Here is a 16,366-nt window from a genome sequence, read left to right on the forward strand (position 1 = left end):
CCGCGTGGCCTTGTCTGGAAAGTGGGTTTTGCAGACGTGCTGCGTTGAGGTGAGGTCAGATGGCAGAACCCTGATCCAATGTGACTGGTGTCCTTATGAAGGGGGCAATTTGGGCCCACCCCATAGGATGCAGAGGGCTGAGGCATCTACAGTCCAAGGAACCCCAAAGACAGCAGCGAACCAAGGAACTGGAGGAGAGGCCCAGGCAGATTCTCCTGCACAGCCTCAGAGGGGACCGGCCCTGCTGACACCCTGAGCTCGGGCTCTGGGCTCCAGGCTGGAAGACGACACATTTCTGCAGTTAAGGCCACCCAGTCTGCGGGGCTTTGCTGGGGCTTCCCCAGGGAAGGAGCATGGCTCTTGCTTCTAGGCACTGAAGAGCAGACAGCACAGCTGAGGTCTCTGAGAGGAGGAAACAAAGTGGAGCCCAGCTCTCCACTGGGGCTGCTTCCCTGCGGAGTGTCCAAAAGCAGGGCTGGCACAGCACAGGGGCCCTGCCAGGCCAGAGGTGGGGACCCGCTGCAGGACTCAGCATGGTGGGCCAGGGAGAGGGGCCGGGGGAGGCCAGAGGTGGGGACCCGCTGCAGGACTCAGCATGGTGGGCCAGGGAGAGAGGCCGGGGGAGGCCGGAGGCGGGTGCACTGGAGGGTCTAGGCCTGCCTCCCTGGCCAGGTGCTGCTGGGACATCCGGGACATGCCCAGAGGGCACACTCAGAGAGCTGGAGGAAGAGGTGCCTGTGCTCCCAGCCCACCCACAGAGCCCTAGCAGAGGGAAGGCCATGTTGGCCCCAGCTGTGGGAGCACCAGCTCCAAACCTCAGCCCAACCTCCAGCTCAATCATGCAGGCAAAGTGCAAAACCCACCAAAACTCAGAATGAAAACAATCCCCCCGACACCCAGGAAAAACTGAGTGTCGACGCAGGTGCCCACACTGACGGGGAGCAGACTTCACAGATTTCATCCAGACACGTTACCTAATGAACAAAACTCCAATAACTGCCCTCTGGAATCCAGAGTTGCTGTCATGATGTAAAATGTCCAGTATTCAACAAAAATCATGACACACACCAAGGAACAAGGTAACCCACTTTCATTCTTAGGGGCAAATATAGGACACTCGGCATGTGTGTGGGGCCCTTTCCAACTACAAGGACTTGACAGCGTAGACTCAGATGTCCTGATGACGCAGTGTCAGCAACACGTGGATGCCACACATCCTCATATGAACTCCTTCCTGATGAAGTTGTGGAAAAATTGAAGTCTGCAAGCTAAATCTGAGATTGGGCTGGGTGTAGTGTCTCATGCCTGTAATCCTAGCACTGAGGGGCCGAGGTGGGTGGATCATCTGCTGTCCCGAGTTCGAGACCAGCCTGGCCAATGTGGCAAAAGCCCATCTCTACTAAAAATTAAAAAATTAGCTAGGCATGGTGGCGACTGCCTGTAGTCCCAGCTACTTGGGAGGCTGAGGCAAGAGAATCCCTTGAACCTGGGAGGCAGAGGTTGCAGTGAGCCGAGATCGTGCCACCGCACTCCAGCCTGGGCGACAGAGTAAGACGCCATCTCAAACAACAAACAAACAAATCTGAGATTGTTCTCCCCATTTCTTGTTCTGCCGTCTCGGCCAGAGGAGCCCCAGTGTCCTCTCCACCCTTCCACAGATTCACGTGGCTCCTGTGGGGCCATAGACGCTCTAGGAGGCTCTCGTGTGTAGTTTCAGATTCCCACGCTCTCCCCAAATCCGTCAACAAAAGCAATGCTCTGGCCTTGACAGCATCATTCCCAGAATCAAAGTTCCCCTGCGTCCACATTCGAGGCAGCTGAGGCCCTGGGCAGGTCAGTACCATGGACAGGCAAAGTGAGTTCTTGCCTGGGAGCTGACCCCCCTCCAGGAAAGACTTCCCGTCAGAAGGTCCATTTCAACGCCTGCCTTGATTATATCTGGGCAACCCCCTTCTGCCAGTGTGCTCCTCACTCAAAGAATGGCACTGGAGACATGCCCACCTTCTTGAAAAGTTTAAGGTTCCTCACAGGGAAGGCCCATGAACCCTGGTTCTGCCAGGTCCCCTCACCACTCTAAGTCAGAAAACTCCATCCCAAGGGCATTTTCCACCAGCTCAAAGCAGGCCTGGTGTTTAGGGGAATCACATTCTTGTTTTTCTGTACACTTTTGCCACCTAAGCTTGTATCACTATATCCTATGGTTCAACGTTTTAACTTCACATAAACTGAATCACTGGGTGTTATTTCTACATCTGGCCTCAATTCCTTCAATGTTATGTTCATAGCCTCACCCATGTTGCTGAGCAGAGCTTTGGTTTGACATGCACATTTTCACTACTTATCCATTCAAACCATCTGGGTCATTTCTGTCCGGCGTACTCCTAGGAGCGGCACTGCATAGTATGTGGACAGAATTCAAAGGTGCCACAAGATTCCTGCCCCTGGTGTCGACCCCCACCCTGTGAGGTCCAGGCAGGATCAGGACGCTGTTACCCCCAGGATCTGTGAACAGGATGTTGTCACCCCCAGGATCCGTGACTAGGACGGGGTCACCCCAGGATCCGTTGACTAGGACACGGTCACCCCAGGATCTGTGACTAGGATGGGGTCACCCCCAGGATCCATGACTAGGACACGGTCACCCCGGGATCTGTGACTAGGACGGGGTCACCCACAGGATCCGTGACTAGGATGCGGTCACCCCGGGATCTGTGAATATGGCGGGGCCACCCCTGGGATTTGTGAACAGGATGCTGTCACCCCCCTAGGATCCGTGACTAGGATGCGGTCACCCCCGGGATCTGTGACTAGGACAGGGTCACCCCCAGGATCTGTGAATATGGCAGGGCCACCCCTGGGATTTGTGAACAGGATGCTGTCACCCCTGGGATCTATGACTAGGACGCGGTCACCCCCGGGATCCGTGACTAGGACGGGGTCACCCCCCAGGATCCAGCTGCATCATAGGGCAAAGTTGGTGTGATCCTGGCTCCTGTAATTATGGCACGAAATGCGGCATTCTGTCCTGGCTGAAGTCAGAGATTCTCCTGCTGGCTTTGGAGTGTGTGAGGGGTCCAGGGGGTGGGAACTAGAGAGAGTGACTAGCAGCCAAGGAGCAAGCAACCTCTGGCCAATGGTCAGCCAGAAAATGGGCCTCCATCCCTCCACCACAAGGAGCAGATGCTGCCAGTCACCTGCATGAGTGCCCAGAAGAGACCCCTGAGCTTAGAGGGGAACTTGGTCCCTCTGAGACCTTGATGTCATGCACCACCATACTTGGCGTTTTTTCTGTGTATTTTCAATAGAAATGGGGTCTTGAACCCCTGAGCTCAAGCAGTCTGCCTGCCTCTGCCTCCTAAAGTGTTGGCATTACAGGCATGAGCCAGCACACTTTTATGCTGACTGGCCATTGTGGATACTCTGTGAAATCTCTTTCAACTCTTTTGCCTTGTCTAAGCTGATTTGCTGCATAGGGGTGTGGCCCTGGGCGTGGCCCTGGGCGTGTGCTGCTCTCACTCCCCACAGCGCTGCTGCATCTTCTCAGTGATGTCTTGATGAGCAGGTTATCACTGGTCATGTTTATTTTAATGTAGTCAAAGTTATTCATCTTTGTGATCGGAGCTTTGTGTGTCCTGTTAAAAATCTTTCCTAACTCTAAGGTCATGAGGATGTTCTCCCACATTGTTTTCTAAAGGGTTCATACTTCCCCTAAACATTTTTATTTTTTGAGGCAGGGTCTGACTCTGTCGCCCAGGCTGGACTGCGGTGGCGTGATCTTGGCTGACTGCAACCTCTGCCCAGGGAGCTCAAGAAATCCTTTCAGGTCAGCCTCCCAAGTAGCTGAGACCACAGGCATGCACCACCACACCTGGCTTTTTTTCTGTGTATTTTCACTAGAGATGGGGTCTCGAACCCCTGAGCTGAAGCAATCCACCTGCCTCAGTCTCCTAAAGTGTTGGGATTACAGGCATGAGCCACCATGCTCGGTGTCCCCTGCACATTTAAATTTAAAATCCACCTCGGATTAATGGACACAGTGTGAGGGAGGCGTCAAGGTTCACATTTGTCCCCATGGAAAAACTGCTGGCCAAAAAGAACTACCGACTGGAAAGGCTGTCCTTTCCCCACTGCTCTGCAGCCAGACCCCTGAAGTAACCTTCACCATCCCTCCCAGGGCACTACCCCCAGGTTGGACGCCTAAGCCTCGTCGTCCTGCACCACGTCTTCCCGCCTCGCTCTGCGCCGGCGCGTGGCTCTCGGCTGTTCTTGGCACTCTGCATTTCCACATAAATTGTTTTTCAAGATGCAGGAAAGGGGGGAAAAAACTCACAGGACTTGAATGCCATGGCACGGAATCCGCCAAGCAACGGGAGGACTGACGCCTCCCACGCAGCCCTCTAAGCCATCAACACGTCGTTCCGTTAATTTAGACCTGCTCTAAATTCTTTCAAGCATGTTTTGTAGTTTTCTACATGAAGGTCTTGCCTATTTTTCACTTTATTCCTATTTAATATCTTGTCGATTTGTTCCTGATTTATAGAAAATTTCTATATAAGATCTTGTATCTGGCAGCATTATTAATTCTAATAATTTAACTGCAGGTACTTTTGTATTTTCTACATAAAAAACAGTATAATTGTGGTAGTTATTTCTTTACGACCTGCTCCCCTCCCCCTCTCCCTTGCCTTGCTCCACCCTCAAGCCCTGGGGAGAAGAGGGTGAGGGTTACTAGCCTTCTTATATAGATAGGTTTTTTGGTAAATGCTCTCAATCAGACTAAAGAACTTCCCTTTTATTCCTGGACTGGAAATGGTTTCATCTCCACAAATCGATAGTGAACTGTAACTAAATGTATGAATCTAATCATACCATCATAGTGTTTTCCTCCTGGGACTGCACAGCTATTTCCCTTCATTCCAGAACAGACCAGGGGTCACAGAGCGTGGAATGTTTGTAAATGTCAGAGAGCAATCGTCACTCATTATCCTACTTCTATGTAAGTTGACATTTTCCATAAGAAACAAATACAACAGACACAGCGGCCAAGAGAAAGGTCTGGCTTTCGGGAAGGCAGGAGAGGAGAGGCAGTCTCCCAAGCCAGCGAGGAAGCCCCGGGGCTGGGGGCGTGGGCGAGTTCTTCCACTGAAACAAGACAGAGCAGCCAGGCAAGTCCAGGCAGGTTCTAGGTGTGGTAAGGGGTGGAGACAGTTCCCTCCCAGCGGCTTGCATCTTTCTGTAAGCGGTCCAACATCTGCTTAGGGCCAGGGAGGAAGTGGGGTTGCATTTGCGAGACCCTCTATGGCCACTGTGGAGAGCTGGAGACAGGACTGACCCCCAAAGCCATAGTTCATCTCATCTCCCCCAATTCCCAAAGCTCTTTAACACTTGTAAAACCTGAACTTGTTTTAGAATGGAGAATCCTCTCCAATGATGACAGGCATCACTGGCTCTTTCTTAGTGATACGGCAAAGAACAGCGTGGCCTCCTGACTGACTAGGATGCGGCAGTGCTGGGGACGTCGGGCTCATTCCTGCACATGGGCCGGTCACACATCCTCCTCCTGTGGCTGCCCAGACACTAAATAACCATCGCACACAGAAATCCAAAAGACCATCTGACTGAGCAGCCCGCCTAGATGAGCATCAGTACAAGTTACTACAGGCAGTAACAGCACTGGGCTGTGTTCAAAATGCAGATTCCTGCTCCTTAGGTGGGGAGGGCGGGCAGGAACTGACATTTTCCGATAGCCCCCAGGTGCTGGCAGGAAGGCCCTGCCCACTCTCTGTGTGCTTTAGAGCAGTGTGGAGTGGAAGGGGCCAAGCTAGGGAGGAGCTTATAATCCTAGACAAGGGCGAGTTTGATACACTTCGGAAAGATGAGCAAGGAGCCTGGGACAGGTAAGAACCACCCACCCCAAACTTCCCCACTTCCAAAGCCAGGCTCGCGCGGAGTCAGCGGCTTCCATGAGAAGCCGTCGGCAATGAAGACAGGTTTCCCCTGGCATTGTGGCTCCATTACTTCCCTGAGAAACCGGAACTGTGTCATTGACAAGATTGTAATTTCCAAAACACCGCGTAAAAATTTGGCAAATTCTATCAAAGTTAAAAACGCACAAACGTTTCCAGAAGTTAATCACTGAGCTATCTGTGCGCAGCTGTACACATAAGGTTATTCAGTAGATCATTTCTGCAACAGCGACTGCCCCTCCCAAGTATCTACTCAGAGGTGGCTGCAGCGCCTTCCATCAGCAGAATATTTATGCCGTGGTCAGAAACAATGAAAGGGCTGAACTACATATACCCATATGGAAAGACACCTAAGATAAGGTTCAAAGAGGCAAATTAGGAAATACTGAATTTAACACAATCTCACTTGCTGGGAAAGAAGTTCAACACAGACACTGCACACTGCCATTTGCTCAGAAGAATGAAGAGAAGAACCTAGGCGCAGCTACTCCTGGAGAGCAGGGCAGGGCACTGGGTGGCAGAATACATGCTTTTCACTTTATATCTTGGCATGTTGTTTCTCTTTTCCCCATAAACAGGTATTATTTTCACAATTAAAAACTCAAGTACACGCTAGTTTTTAAATTAGGAAAATAATACCTGCTTTTGGGAAAAATAGAAATAGTTATGCAAGAAAATAAAGTAAAAAGTATACATGGCTCAGTATACCTTTAAAAACAGTAGACAGTTAAAACAGTACACACGGCTCACACACATGCTAGTTTTTCATTATTGGTGAGGTACTGAGCACAAATACCTACTTACTCCACCCATAAGATAACAATTCAAATTAGGTGACTTATACACCACACACTCTTGTCACAATGCAGATCAACAGAAATGAAGTTTTGAACGTCTACTTGTTTTAGGCTGAAATGATTAAAGTCCTTGAAAGCTTAGATCCTGACTTCCTTTGAGCTCCTACAATAAGCCACAGTTGCCTGGGTGCTGCGCGTGGCTGCCTGACCTCTGGCTGGCTGACATGACGTGCAGTGGAGGTGTGGACACGCCTCAGCCAGGTCCACGGACAGGAGACCCCACTCGGTTCTCCCAGACACCCTTCCAGAAGACAGACACCCTTGTTGACACCAAAGCCACACGAGGACACACACGAGCAATTTCCTTTTGTCTTATGACAGCTCCTAAAAGGGATCCCACAGATACCTTCGAGAAAGTTTTCGCTTACTTGATCCCACACAACAGTGTCCTGAGCGCCCTCCAGAATGAAGTCATCTTTCCAGGCACAGGTGAGGACCTGGGCGCTGTGCCTACCGGCGTGACCCGTTACTGCAGGTTTTCTTCCTACGACTTCCAGTGTTCCTTCCTTGTCTTTAAAAATCTTCACATTTTCGCAAACTCTAGACTTGAAAAGAAACATGAAAACTTCCAGTATCAAAAACATACAGGATTTTAAAATCTAAAGCCCAAAGAAACTGTAAAGCCATCAAGCACACGGAAAACGCATCAAAGAGGATGAAGTGGCACATTCTGTGACATAAGAAAAATAACCAGTTTAATAATTACAACAGTGTAGCATCAACATTGTAGTAGTCAACACTAGGACATTGTCTATGACAGTTAAATTAGGAGTTTCTTCACACTTGTCAACGGGCGCCCTGGGTGTCCCAGAGAGGTGAAGAAATGATTGGCATGAAGAAGTCCACAGGACCAGGACAGGCGCTGGAGGTCCCAGACGCCCAGAGCATGTGGACGAGTACAGACGCCACCGAGTGTGATGGAACGAGCTTCGGATGCTGCATCCCAACGTCACTGAAAACTCAAAGTGCTTCACATCTACAGGATAAGAAATGGCTTCATCTCCTCATCCAGACAAGGTGAGAGCAAAGGAGTAACCCTCGGGCAAATCGTGGCCCCTTTAAACGTTTATAGCAAGTTCCCACCCCCTTGGGAGGTCACATGGTGAAACAGATACAGTTATATACAACAGGGCAGGTTTTTAAAAAGAGTTGCTCTCAGACGCATTTTTTCTGCTCCCTAAAAAACCGAGGAAGATACTGGATCCACAGAAAGAAAAGGCAATGCAGTAACATGAGGCCATTGTGGCCACACCGTCCAGGGGAAAGGCTGTTAAAAACACAAGTATTCTTGTGAAATACTTCAATCTGAGCGTTAAGGCAGGTCTGCAGATCGGACAGCAACGCTACCTGCTCCGAGAGGACATGAATGTCGCCTCCCGGCAGAGGGGCGGAGAGATCGGAGTTGTTCCTGAGTTAACACCTGCTACAACAGCAAACTTCAACACACTCAGGTTAAATGGTTTCCCACTGCAATGTCTTACGCATCACCAAAAAATAACTTCCAAACTCAAGCTTACCAAAACAGGAAGTGTTGATCTTTGCTTGTGCCAGCATGAGTGAGGAATATGCCAAGTTTAGGAAGCTGGCAATTCTAATGAAAAGTCCAAGTGAGGCCAGATTCTGCAGCATGGGCCAGGTCCATGCTGAGCCCAGACAGACCCTATGGCCAGAGTCAGGGCAGGAAGCTAGAAGACAAGGAAGAACCGTAAACAGCAACAGAACCCTCTCCCAGGGTGTCCGGCTCAAAGGCATCGAAGACCAAGGATTCAGGTGCAGTTAAAGGGCAATTTGGCCAACAGATTGAAAATCAGAAAGTTAAATCTGATGCCAAGTGAGTTGTTCTGAGACCAGTAATCCACGGTGCTGCAATTTTGGCTTTTAAAGATAGAACGCTTGTTCTATGGAAAAGTGTATCTCACTTTCAAACCAACCTCTTCACAGGAGGGGAAACCATAAGCAAAGGTCCTGTGATCACCAAGATTTATTGCTGCAGCAGAATGAAAACCTGCCCTGGGCTGCACGAGCTTTGCAGAGCCAGCCCGGGTCCAGCAAGCCGCCGTGAGGACAGCATGGGCTTTGCAGAGCCAGCCCGGGTCCAGCAAGCCGCCGTGAGGACAGCACGGGCTTTGAAGAGCCAGCCCGGGTCCAGCAAGCCGCCGTGAGGACAGCACGGGCTTTGCAGAGCCAGCCTGGGTCCAGCAAGCCGCCGTGAGGACAGCACGGGCTTTGAAGAGCCAGCCCGGGCCCAGCAAGCTGCCGTGAGGACAGCATGGGCTTTGAAGAGCCAGCCCGGGTCCAGCAAGCCACAGCGCGGACAGGCTTCCTTCGCCCATCTCCTCTGCACTGGGACACAGTGGGGGAAATGTTCCCTGTTTATGTCTGCATTACTTAGTGAACCTAAGATGTATATTGCTTTACTCTTGCTGAAAGAGGGGAGTTTACTTTCGGTGAGCACTGAAACCTGCTGGCTGCAGCCGATGGTGAAGCGGACCTCAGGGGGAGTCTGACCTGACAGCAAAACTCCACCCATCAGCACCAGCCTGCAGCATGACCTCCATCTGCTTTCATCAGCTGCAGTGACTTACAATAAATAATACATTCTATTTACAGGTTCTAATAAGACCTCTCTTTAAGGGAGGACAAAACTGTCTGTTATTACTGAACTAGCCTATACAGAAACGTGTGTCACCTCCCAGAACGCAGCGGACTCATCTGAGAATCACGGTACTCAGCGGACAAGAGCGAACACCTCTAGGTGGATGCAGCGGGGCCGCGTGGGCCTTCCTCGAGGTCAAGACTGAGTCTGTCAGCCAGCAAGCTGCCCTCAGAACTCTGCAGGTCTGGGACTGTCACGCTGCTTTAAGACTTCTGAATGGGACTGACGTGTACCTTTGCAGGTATAAATAAGGTTATTTAGAAATACCGATACGGGAAGTACTGTCACAGCACGGAGGAGGCCATGATGGTGAAGGACGAACCAGACACCCACCAGGCTTTTGCTTCCGGTGGGTGTGGACGTGGGGCTTGTCATTCATGTAGCTGGAAAGGACATTCTAGCACAGGGATTAGCCCTGACAGAACCACCATGGGTATGCATTCAAACTGGGATATTTACAAGAAACATGTATATATAATATTTATATATTCAATTAAAAGCCTGGACAACCAAGCCTTTTAGTCAAGTCTCTGAACTTATTGCAGAATGAGGTAACTGAGAGGTTCGCAGTGGGATTGACGCAGCTCAGGTCCTCAGAGTTGATCCCTCCCGTCTGGATTCTTCAGTGATGGTTTGATCGTCTCCATTCGCAGAATAAGCTCCAGCTTTTCTATGTACAGAGAGCAAGGTGGCGCCCCACCCAGCTCTGCCCTGCGGTCCTGAGCGCACCCTTCAGAACTGGTCTTGCACAGAAAGAACTAAGGACGTCCCTTATAGATTGGTCTCGTCCCAGGCAGGATCGTTCATGTTCTTCAGGACCTTCCTCACCAGCTTCTCTAAGTCTTTTCGGGCTCTCTGCTCTTCCTCTAGAGACTTCTTCATCTTTTTGTTGTCCTGTAAATTAAGCAGACCACAGTATGCTCACTATCTCTGGTACTGCGTAGGGCTTCCTTTCCCCAAATGCGCATCCTCGAGGAGCTAAGGCCTCAATTCATGAAATCCTGCGTGAGCTGCCTGTGGACTGTGAGGTCATGGGGGTCCGTGAAGCTTAACCACCTGGACAGGGTGGCGGTGCTCCTGACTCTGCAGCTGCTCCCGGGATGGAAACGGTCCTAATGGCTCTTATGAAGTCCACAAATGAATCTCTATAGAACATACCGTAAGAAAATGGCTGGAAATTGCAGATAGGATAGCTCCTACCCAGCCTTTCTGTGCATTTATAACCACCTTCCAGAGTTACAGAAAGGACTAGAAGTAACAGCAACAGACGGGTGCAGGAGCGAGGGAGTGAGCACCTGCTCTGCACAGCTGAACCCGGGCACGTCTCGGGATGAGGAGGCACACGCACTGGGATGCGTGCTGCTGCTAGGGGCAAAGCGTGAACATGGGAGCCCACCCACCAGCCAGAGGTGTACCTGGAAGCCCAGCGGACACTGCGTAGAATGGTGGAGAACTGTGCAGTCCCACACGGAAACCTGCTCTCAGCTCTCTATCCAGGCCACACACCTCAGGCCGCTCCTCGGCCAAAGCAACATCCCAACCTTCCCCTGTCTCACTGGACAGGGGGCCAAAGCCACTCATACTCATATTACATGCCAATGTCCAGAACACCCCTGGTGAGTCGCCACATCTGGCTCGCTGACCTGGCTTCGGAAGCCAAGGACCATCCAGTGGCAGAGGCTAATCTCAGGGGCACCCCGCAGGATTTGTCACCAGACAGAACTTTCGATATTTTAAAATTAATCTTCCAACAGAATTTGTAATGGTTTATGACATCAAAATCAGTGTTGTTAAAAAAAAGAGTTTAAACAAGTCACTTTACACACAACCAATTGTTTATCTGCTGGACTTCTGAAAGACATGACCTCCTTTTAGTTTTTGCTTATAGACAATCAGCTTATTTTTATTTATATGTAATTTTTTTTGAGACAGAGTCTCGCTCTGTCGCCCAGGCTGGAGTGCAATGGCATGATCTCAGCTCAATGCAATCTCTGCCTCCTGGGTTCAAGTGACTCTCTAGCCTCAGCCTCCTGAGTAGCTGGGATTACAGGCACCTGCCACCATGTCCAGCTAATTTTTGTATTTTCAGTAGAGATGGGTTTTTGCCATGTTGGTCAGGTTAGTCTCAAACTCCTGACCTCAGGTGATCTGCCTACCTCAGCCTCCTAAAGTGCTGGGATTATAGGCGTGAGGCACCACACCTGGCCAGCTTCTTTTTAATATGTGGGTTTTTTTCCCCATTTGAAAAAAAAAAAACTGAAAGATGGATTATGACGTACCTGTCTTAATTCTTGCACTTCATCCTTTAATGCATATACGGTATCCACAAGACTCCTGAAACAGGAAACAGAGCACACACATAAACAGGGTGAGGCCTGGAGAGGACACATGGAAACTTACGAGGCTGAGTGGAGTACACGGGGCTGCTCTGCCCTAGCCTGCGGACTGTCTGCATTCACAACTAAACACCGCCGCCCTCTGTGGATGGCAGGTTCAAGCCTAATCAAGGGAGCTTCAGTCTATGATGACATTTTAAGAGTGAATGTTCTGGCCAGGTGCCGTGGCTCAAGCCTGTAATCCCAACATTTTGGGAGGCTGAGGCGGGTGGATCACCTGAAGCCAGGAGTTTGAGACCAGCCTGGCCAACAGGGTGAAAACCCATCTCTGCTAAAAATACAAAAGTTAGCTGGGTGTGGTGGCGTGGACCTGTAATCCCAGTTACTCAGGAGGCTGAGGCAGGAGAATCACTTGAACCCAGGAGGTGGAGGTTGCAGTGAGCCAAGATCGCGCCATTGCACTCCAGCCTGGGTGACTAGAGTGACTCTCTGTCTCAAAAAAAAAAGAAGCTTCTGAAGTCATACCCCCACCCTCAGGGAGTTGTTCAGACCCTACTGTCCCACTGCAGAGGTCAAATGCCTGCTTGAGAATACTGGAAGAAATCTTACTTTTCTTCAATCACTGTCTGACCGTTACTTTTAGTTTCTTCGACTATAATTTTCTCTTCTTCTGGAAGCAAAACTTGTGGAGCAGATTCTTTGCGTGAACCTAGGATCATGAAACATAATAAATAAACCTCAGGCGAATACCATGGCAGAATGAAGAAAAATAACTTGACTATACAACATCACTTAAATATTAAATTCTAGCAACTATGCATTTAAAAATGTTCATCCAGGCAAGCTAAAGGAGGGCATCTTTTATCAGTTTTCTTCCCCTCTGTCCACTGAGCCCAGGCCTCGTGACCAAAGCCATACAGAGGAAAGGAACCTGGAGCCTTTCAAAAATCTGAAGTATGAATGGTTTCAACCCTAACATTTTCAACAGGGAGGAAGTTAAAGGTTGTGACTGTACGGCTCGGGATATTCATCCCATTTTGACCTATTATTCTAAGAGTCTCAGAAAGACATATGAGACCAAGCAGAACATATACAGTGTTTATAAATCAAAGATCTGGCAATAAAAACATTTCACACTACAGCAACATTTAATAATCAAGATATTACAGCATCATAGCATATGGTTTACAAAAAGCAAAATTTATTATTTAGTCCTTTATGAAAACTTTATATTTCTGGAATATAAACATTTTTCTTAATGAAAGGAAATAAACTGCTCACGTCAGAGAAGCATTTGTGTCATATAACCAACACTCACACAAGAGCTTATATGGGACAGGCCCTCAATAAATGCTGCAAAATATGTACTTCAGAAATGAGGAAATCAAAATACTCATTTTAAAAGGTGGGCCGGGCGCAGTGGCTCAAGCCTGTAATCCCAGCACTTTGGGAGGCCGAGGCGGGTGGATCACGAGGTCAAGAGATCGAGAACATCCTGGTCAACATGGTGAAACTCCGTTTCTACTAATACAAAAAAAATTAGCTGGGCATGGTGGCGCGTGCCTGTGATCCCAGCTACTCAGGAGGCTGAGGCAGGAGAATTGCCTGAACCCAGGAGGCGGAGGTTGCGGTGAGCCGAGATCGTGCCATTGCACTCCAGCCTGGGTAACAAGAGCGAAACTCCGTCTCAAAAAAAAAAAGGTGAGGAAGAGAATTCAAATTCTATTTAACAATGCAAGGGAGAAAATCTTAAATAGTATTTTCTTGAAGATTATATAGTATGATAACGTGTACCATTTATATTTTTGAAAAATTATACCCGATGCAAATCAGAGGAGAGCTATAATCTATCACAGAACACGAACGCCTGCAAGTGGTACTGTGATATTTCTCCGTGAAGAAAGCACACTCGTGCTCGAGACATGCTAACTATGGAAACAGTGCTTCCACCTGCTGGGTCTTTCTTCTGGCTCGTCTTTCCTTGTTCCTAGAAGTTTGTCAGATCATAAGAAAGGCACTTGCTGTGTGGCCTCAGTCACGGGAAAGCTCAGTACAATGAGCATGTGTTATGAAGACAGGATTTTAAAGAATGGCTTCACCAGCATTTCGCTGCATGCTTATGCTCCTGAGCGGAACACAGTTAACCATGATGCCAAAGCTTGGTAAGATGGCTCACAAGACGTTCCTGACACGTGAGGGTACCACTGCTACTTCCATAGCAGTACACAACAGGGGCCAGGACTGGCACTCACTGGCCACGTGCTGCCCCTCATGCATCTGCAAAACCTGCTCTACCCCTCAGAATGGCACCCCTGGGAAACTGGAAATCCAGGGACTGAACAAAATCAAAACATTGTGTTCCTTCATCCTCTCAGGCATAAGATAAGAGTAAGTCCCGGGAAAGCAACCAAGTGCCACCCTATGTCACGCAGCACAAGCTTCAGGAGACACTTGTCACATCAATAATGGGAAATAAGGATAACTGCAGGATCTTAGGATCAAATGCAGCACTTAAAATTCCATCACAAGCCATGGCTGGCACACCTGCGTCTGCCAGAGTGGGTCAAATGCCCCTTTAAAGGCGACCCTCCCTCCCGCTCACACTGTCGTAACCTCACTGTGCTACCAGCTGGCAGCGGCAGACCTCGCACTGTCAGGGAAGGAAGGAAGGCAGGCGGGGGCACAGCTCCTCACATGCATCCCTGGGGCGACAGTCTACCCACCCATGCACAGTGACCTATGTCTCAGGAGTAACTTTTTGGACAGAACATTGAGGCCGGATTTCAGAAAGATGTTTTTAAAAACGTGAGGCTGATAGTATCAGCCCAAAGAATCTCTACAGGCCCAGGAGACAGGGACAGAGACAGCCCTTCAGGTTGCAAGGGCTCCCATGGTTCCAGGTGCCCATGCTCCCAGAGGCCACAGGAGAGGACCCTGAGGGCGGCAGGCTCTGGGCTGCCTTCTGGTAGGCCCTTCCAGGCTAACGGGTAATGCTGCTGAGAGACATGAGCCACACGAGAAGACACTGCTTAGGATGGAAACTGGTATGTGAAGGAGATTACAGCAGAAGTGTGGGGTGCTAGCCAGGTGGAGAAGCTGCCAGAGCTTCTCATACAAATGCAAAGGGTGCCCATGTTCCTTCAAGAAAACATTAATTCATGTGCTATTTGCCCAGAAGATATAGAAAATAATTTCATAGAAAATAAAAAAGGAAATAAACATTGAAAATCCAGAATATTCGTAAAGATTCGGATATTTATACCACATGTGAAGAAATCAAATGACTTCACTTACTCTTCCCTGCAAAGTGAAGTAAACAGGCAACATTGCACATTTCAGTCAACTCCTAATCTTCCCACCATTTACCCATTTGTCCTGCTTTGAGCCCAGACAGTTGATGACTGTGTTAGAGTCAAATCCACGGAAGGTATTACTCGTGTATCTCACATTCAGGTCTGCAATACATTTCTTCAAATGGAGTCGCTAACGAGACACTGGAAAAAGTTATGTAACTGCGCATCAGGCAGATTAAGTTCCGTATTTCAATTATTTTTGTGTCTTCTACCTTCCTAGACAACCTGTTTACATCACCTGTTTCCAGCATTAACATTTTCAAGTGACATATAAAATGGGATCACGAAGAATGTCAACTTTAAAGAAATGGGTCAGACATAGCGTCAACTTCCATACAGGAGTCGTGAGGGCATGAGCCGTGTGTCCGCTGCCTCCAGCCAGAGCTGGGACGCCCCTTGTGGTGAGTCTTAACCTGGGCACATCACTTAAGCACTGAGTCTCAATTTCATTCTTTATAAAGCAGAACAACCAAACTACTTCTCTAGAGCTGTTCCGAGGATTTAAATATTACATTTTGTTAAGTATCTTTTAACAGATAAACTCATAAAGATAAAAGTCACTCCATTATGTAGCATCTAAGCCTGTAAGAACTGGTACAGTTACTGCATTTGCATGGCACAGGTCTCACTTCTACAGCTACACTTAGAGCATGCAAGAAGGATTTAGTGATATACAAATATAAGTTGGAAAATGTGGTGTTACAGACAGGATGTACTAACTGCTTGATTCCTGAAATGTACTAACGTGAAAAATGCCATTTATGGATCTTAAAAATGCCAAGGCCGCTTGTAAATGAGGATTATTAACATGCCTAGAAATCACACAATTCAAATAATCTGCCTAGTTTTCAACATACAATTTTTCTAAAAGGAAAATTTTTACAGTCTTTCAAAAATCAACAAAGAAATGCCCAGCTAAGTTTACAATGTGAGTTGACTATTTCTTTAAAGAACAATGTTTTAGAAAGCAGATTTAACAAGATTAAAGTGTTTTTAGAGGCATCATGGCACATTTTCCCCAAGTTACCTAGGTTGGAAAAACAATTTTAACAGAATTATCAGAGAATTTTCTGTTACTTTATTTAAAATCCATAACAGAGGCTCAGACATAGGTGAACACATTCATGACGGTTCTAGCACAGTCAAGATCTGTGTTTCCCAAACGTTTCTGTTTCTAGGAGATGAGAAGGGTTCCACA

General features: G+C 48.5%; 1 protein-coding gene across 6 annotated transcripts in view; it reads right to left on the minus strand.

Annotated features, from left to right (window-relative positions):
- Nucleotides 1-7,501: 7,501 nt before the first annotated feature.
- Nucleotides 7,502-16,366, minus strand: part of ARHGEF7 (Rho guanine nucleotide exchange factor 7) — a 183,681-nt gene continuing 174,816 nt past the window's right edge. For all 6 annotated transcript variants that reach the window (XM_021667882.2, XM_021667879.2, XM_021667886.2 and 3 more), the window contains 3 exons: nt 12,425-12,524; nt 11,759-11,813; nt 7,502-10,373 (listed from right to left, as the gene is read on the minus strand). In XM_021667882.2, the coding sequence (XP_021523557.1) occupies nt 10,251-10,373; nt 11,759-11,813; nt 12,425-12,524 (278 nt within the window). In that variant the 3' untranslated portion in view covers nt 7,502-10,250. The remainder of the gene's footprint in view (nt 10,374-11,758; nt 11,814-12,424; nt 12,525-16,366) is intronic.

The sequence above is a fragment of the Aotus nancymaae genome, unplaced genomic scaffold (assembly GCF_030222135.1).
Source record: "Aotus nancymaae isolate 86718 unplaced genomic scaffold, 86718_ANA_hifiasm-v0.15.2.pri h1tg000044l, whole genome shotgun sequence".
Lineage (NCBI taxonomy): Eukaryota > Metazoa > Chordata > Mammalia > Primates > Aotidae > Aotus > Aotus nancymaae.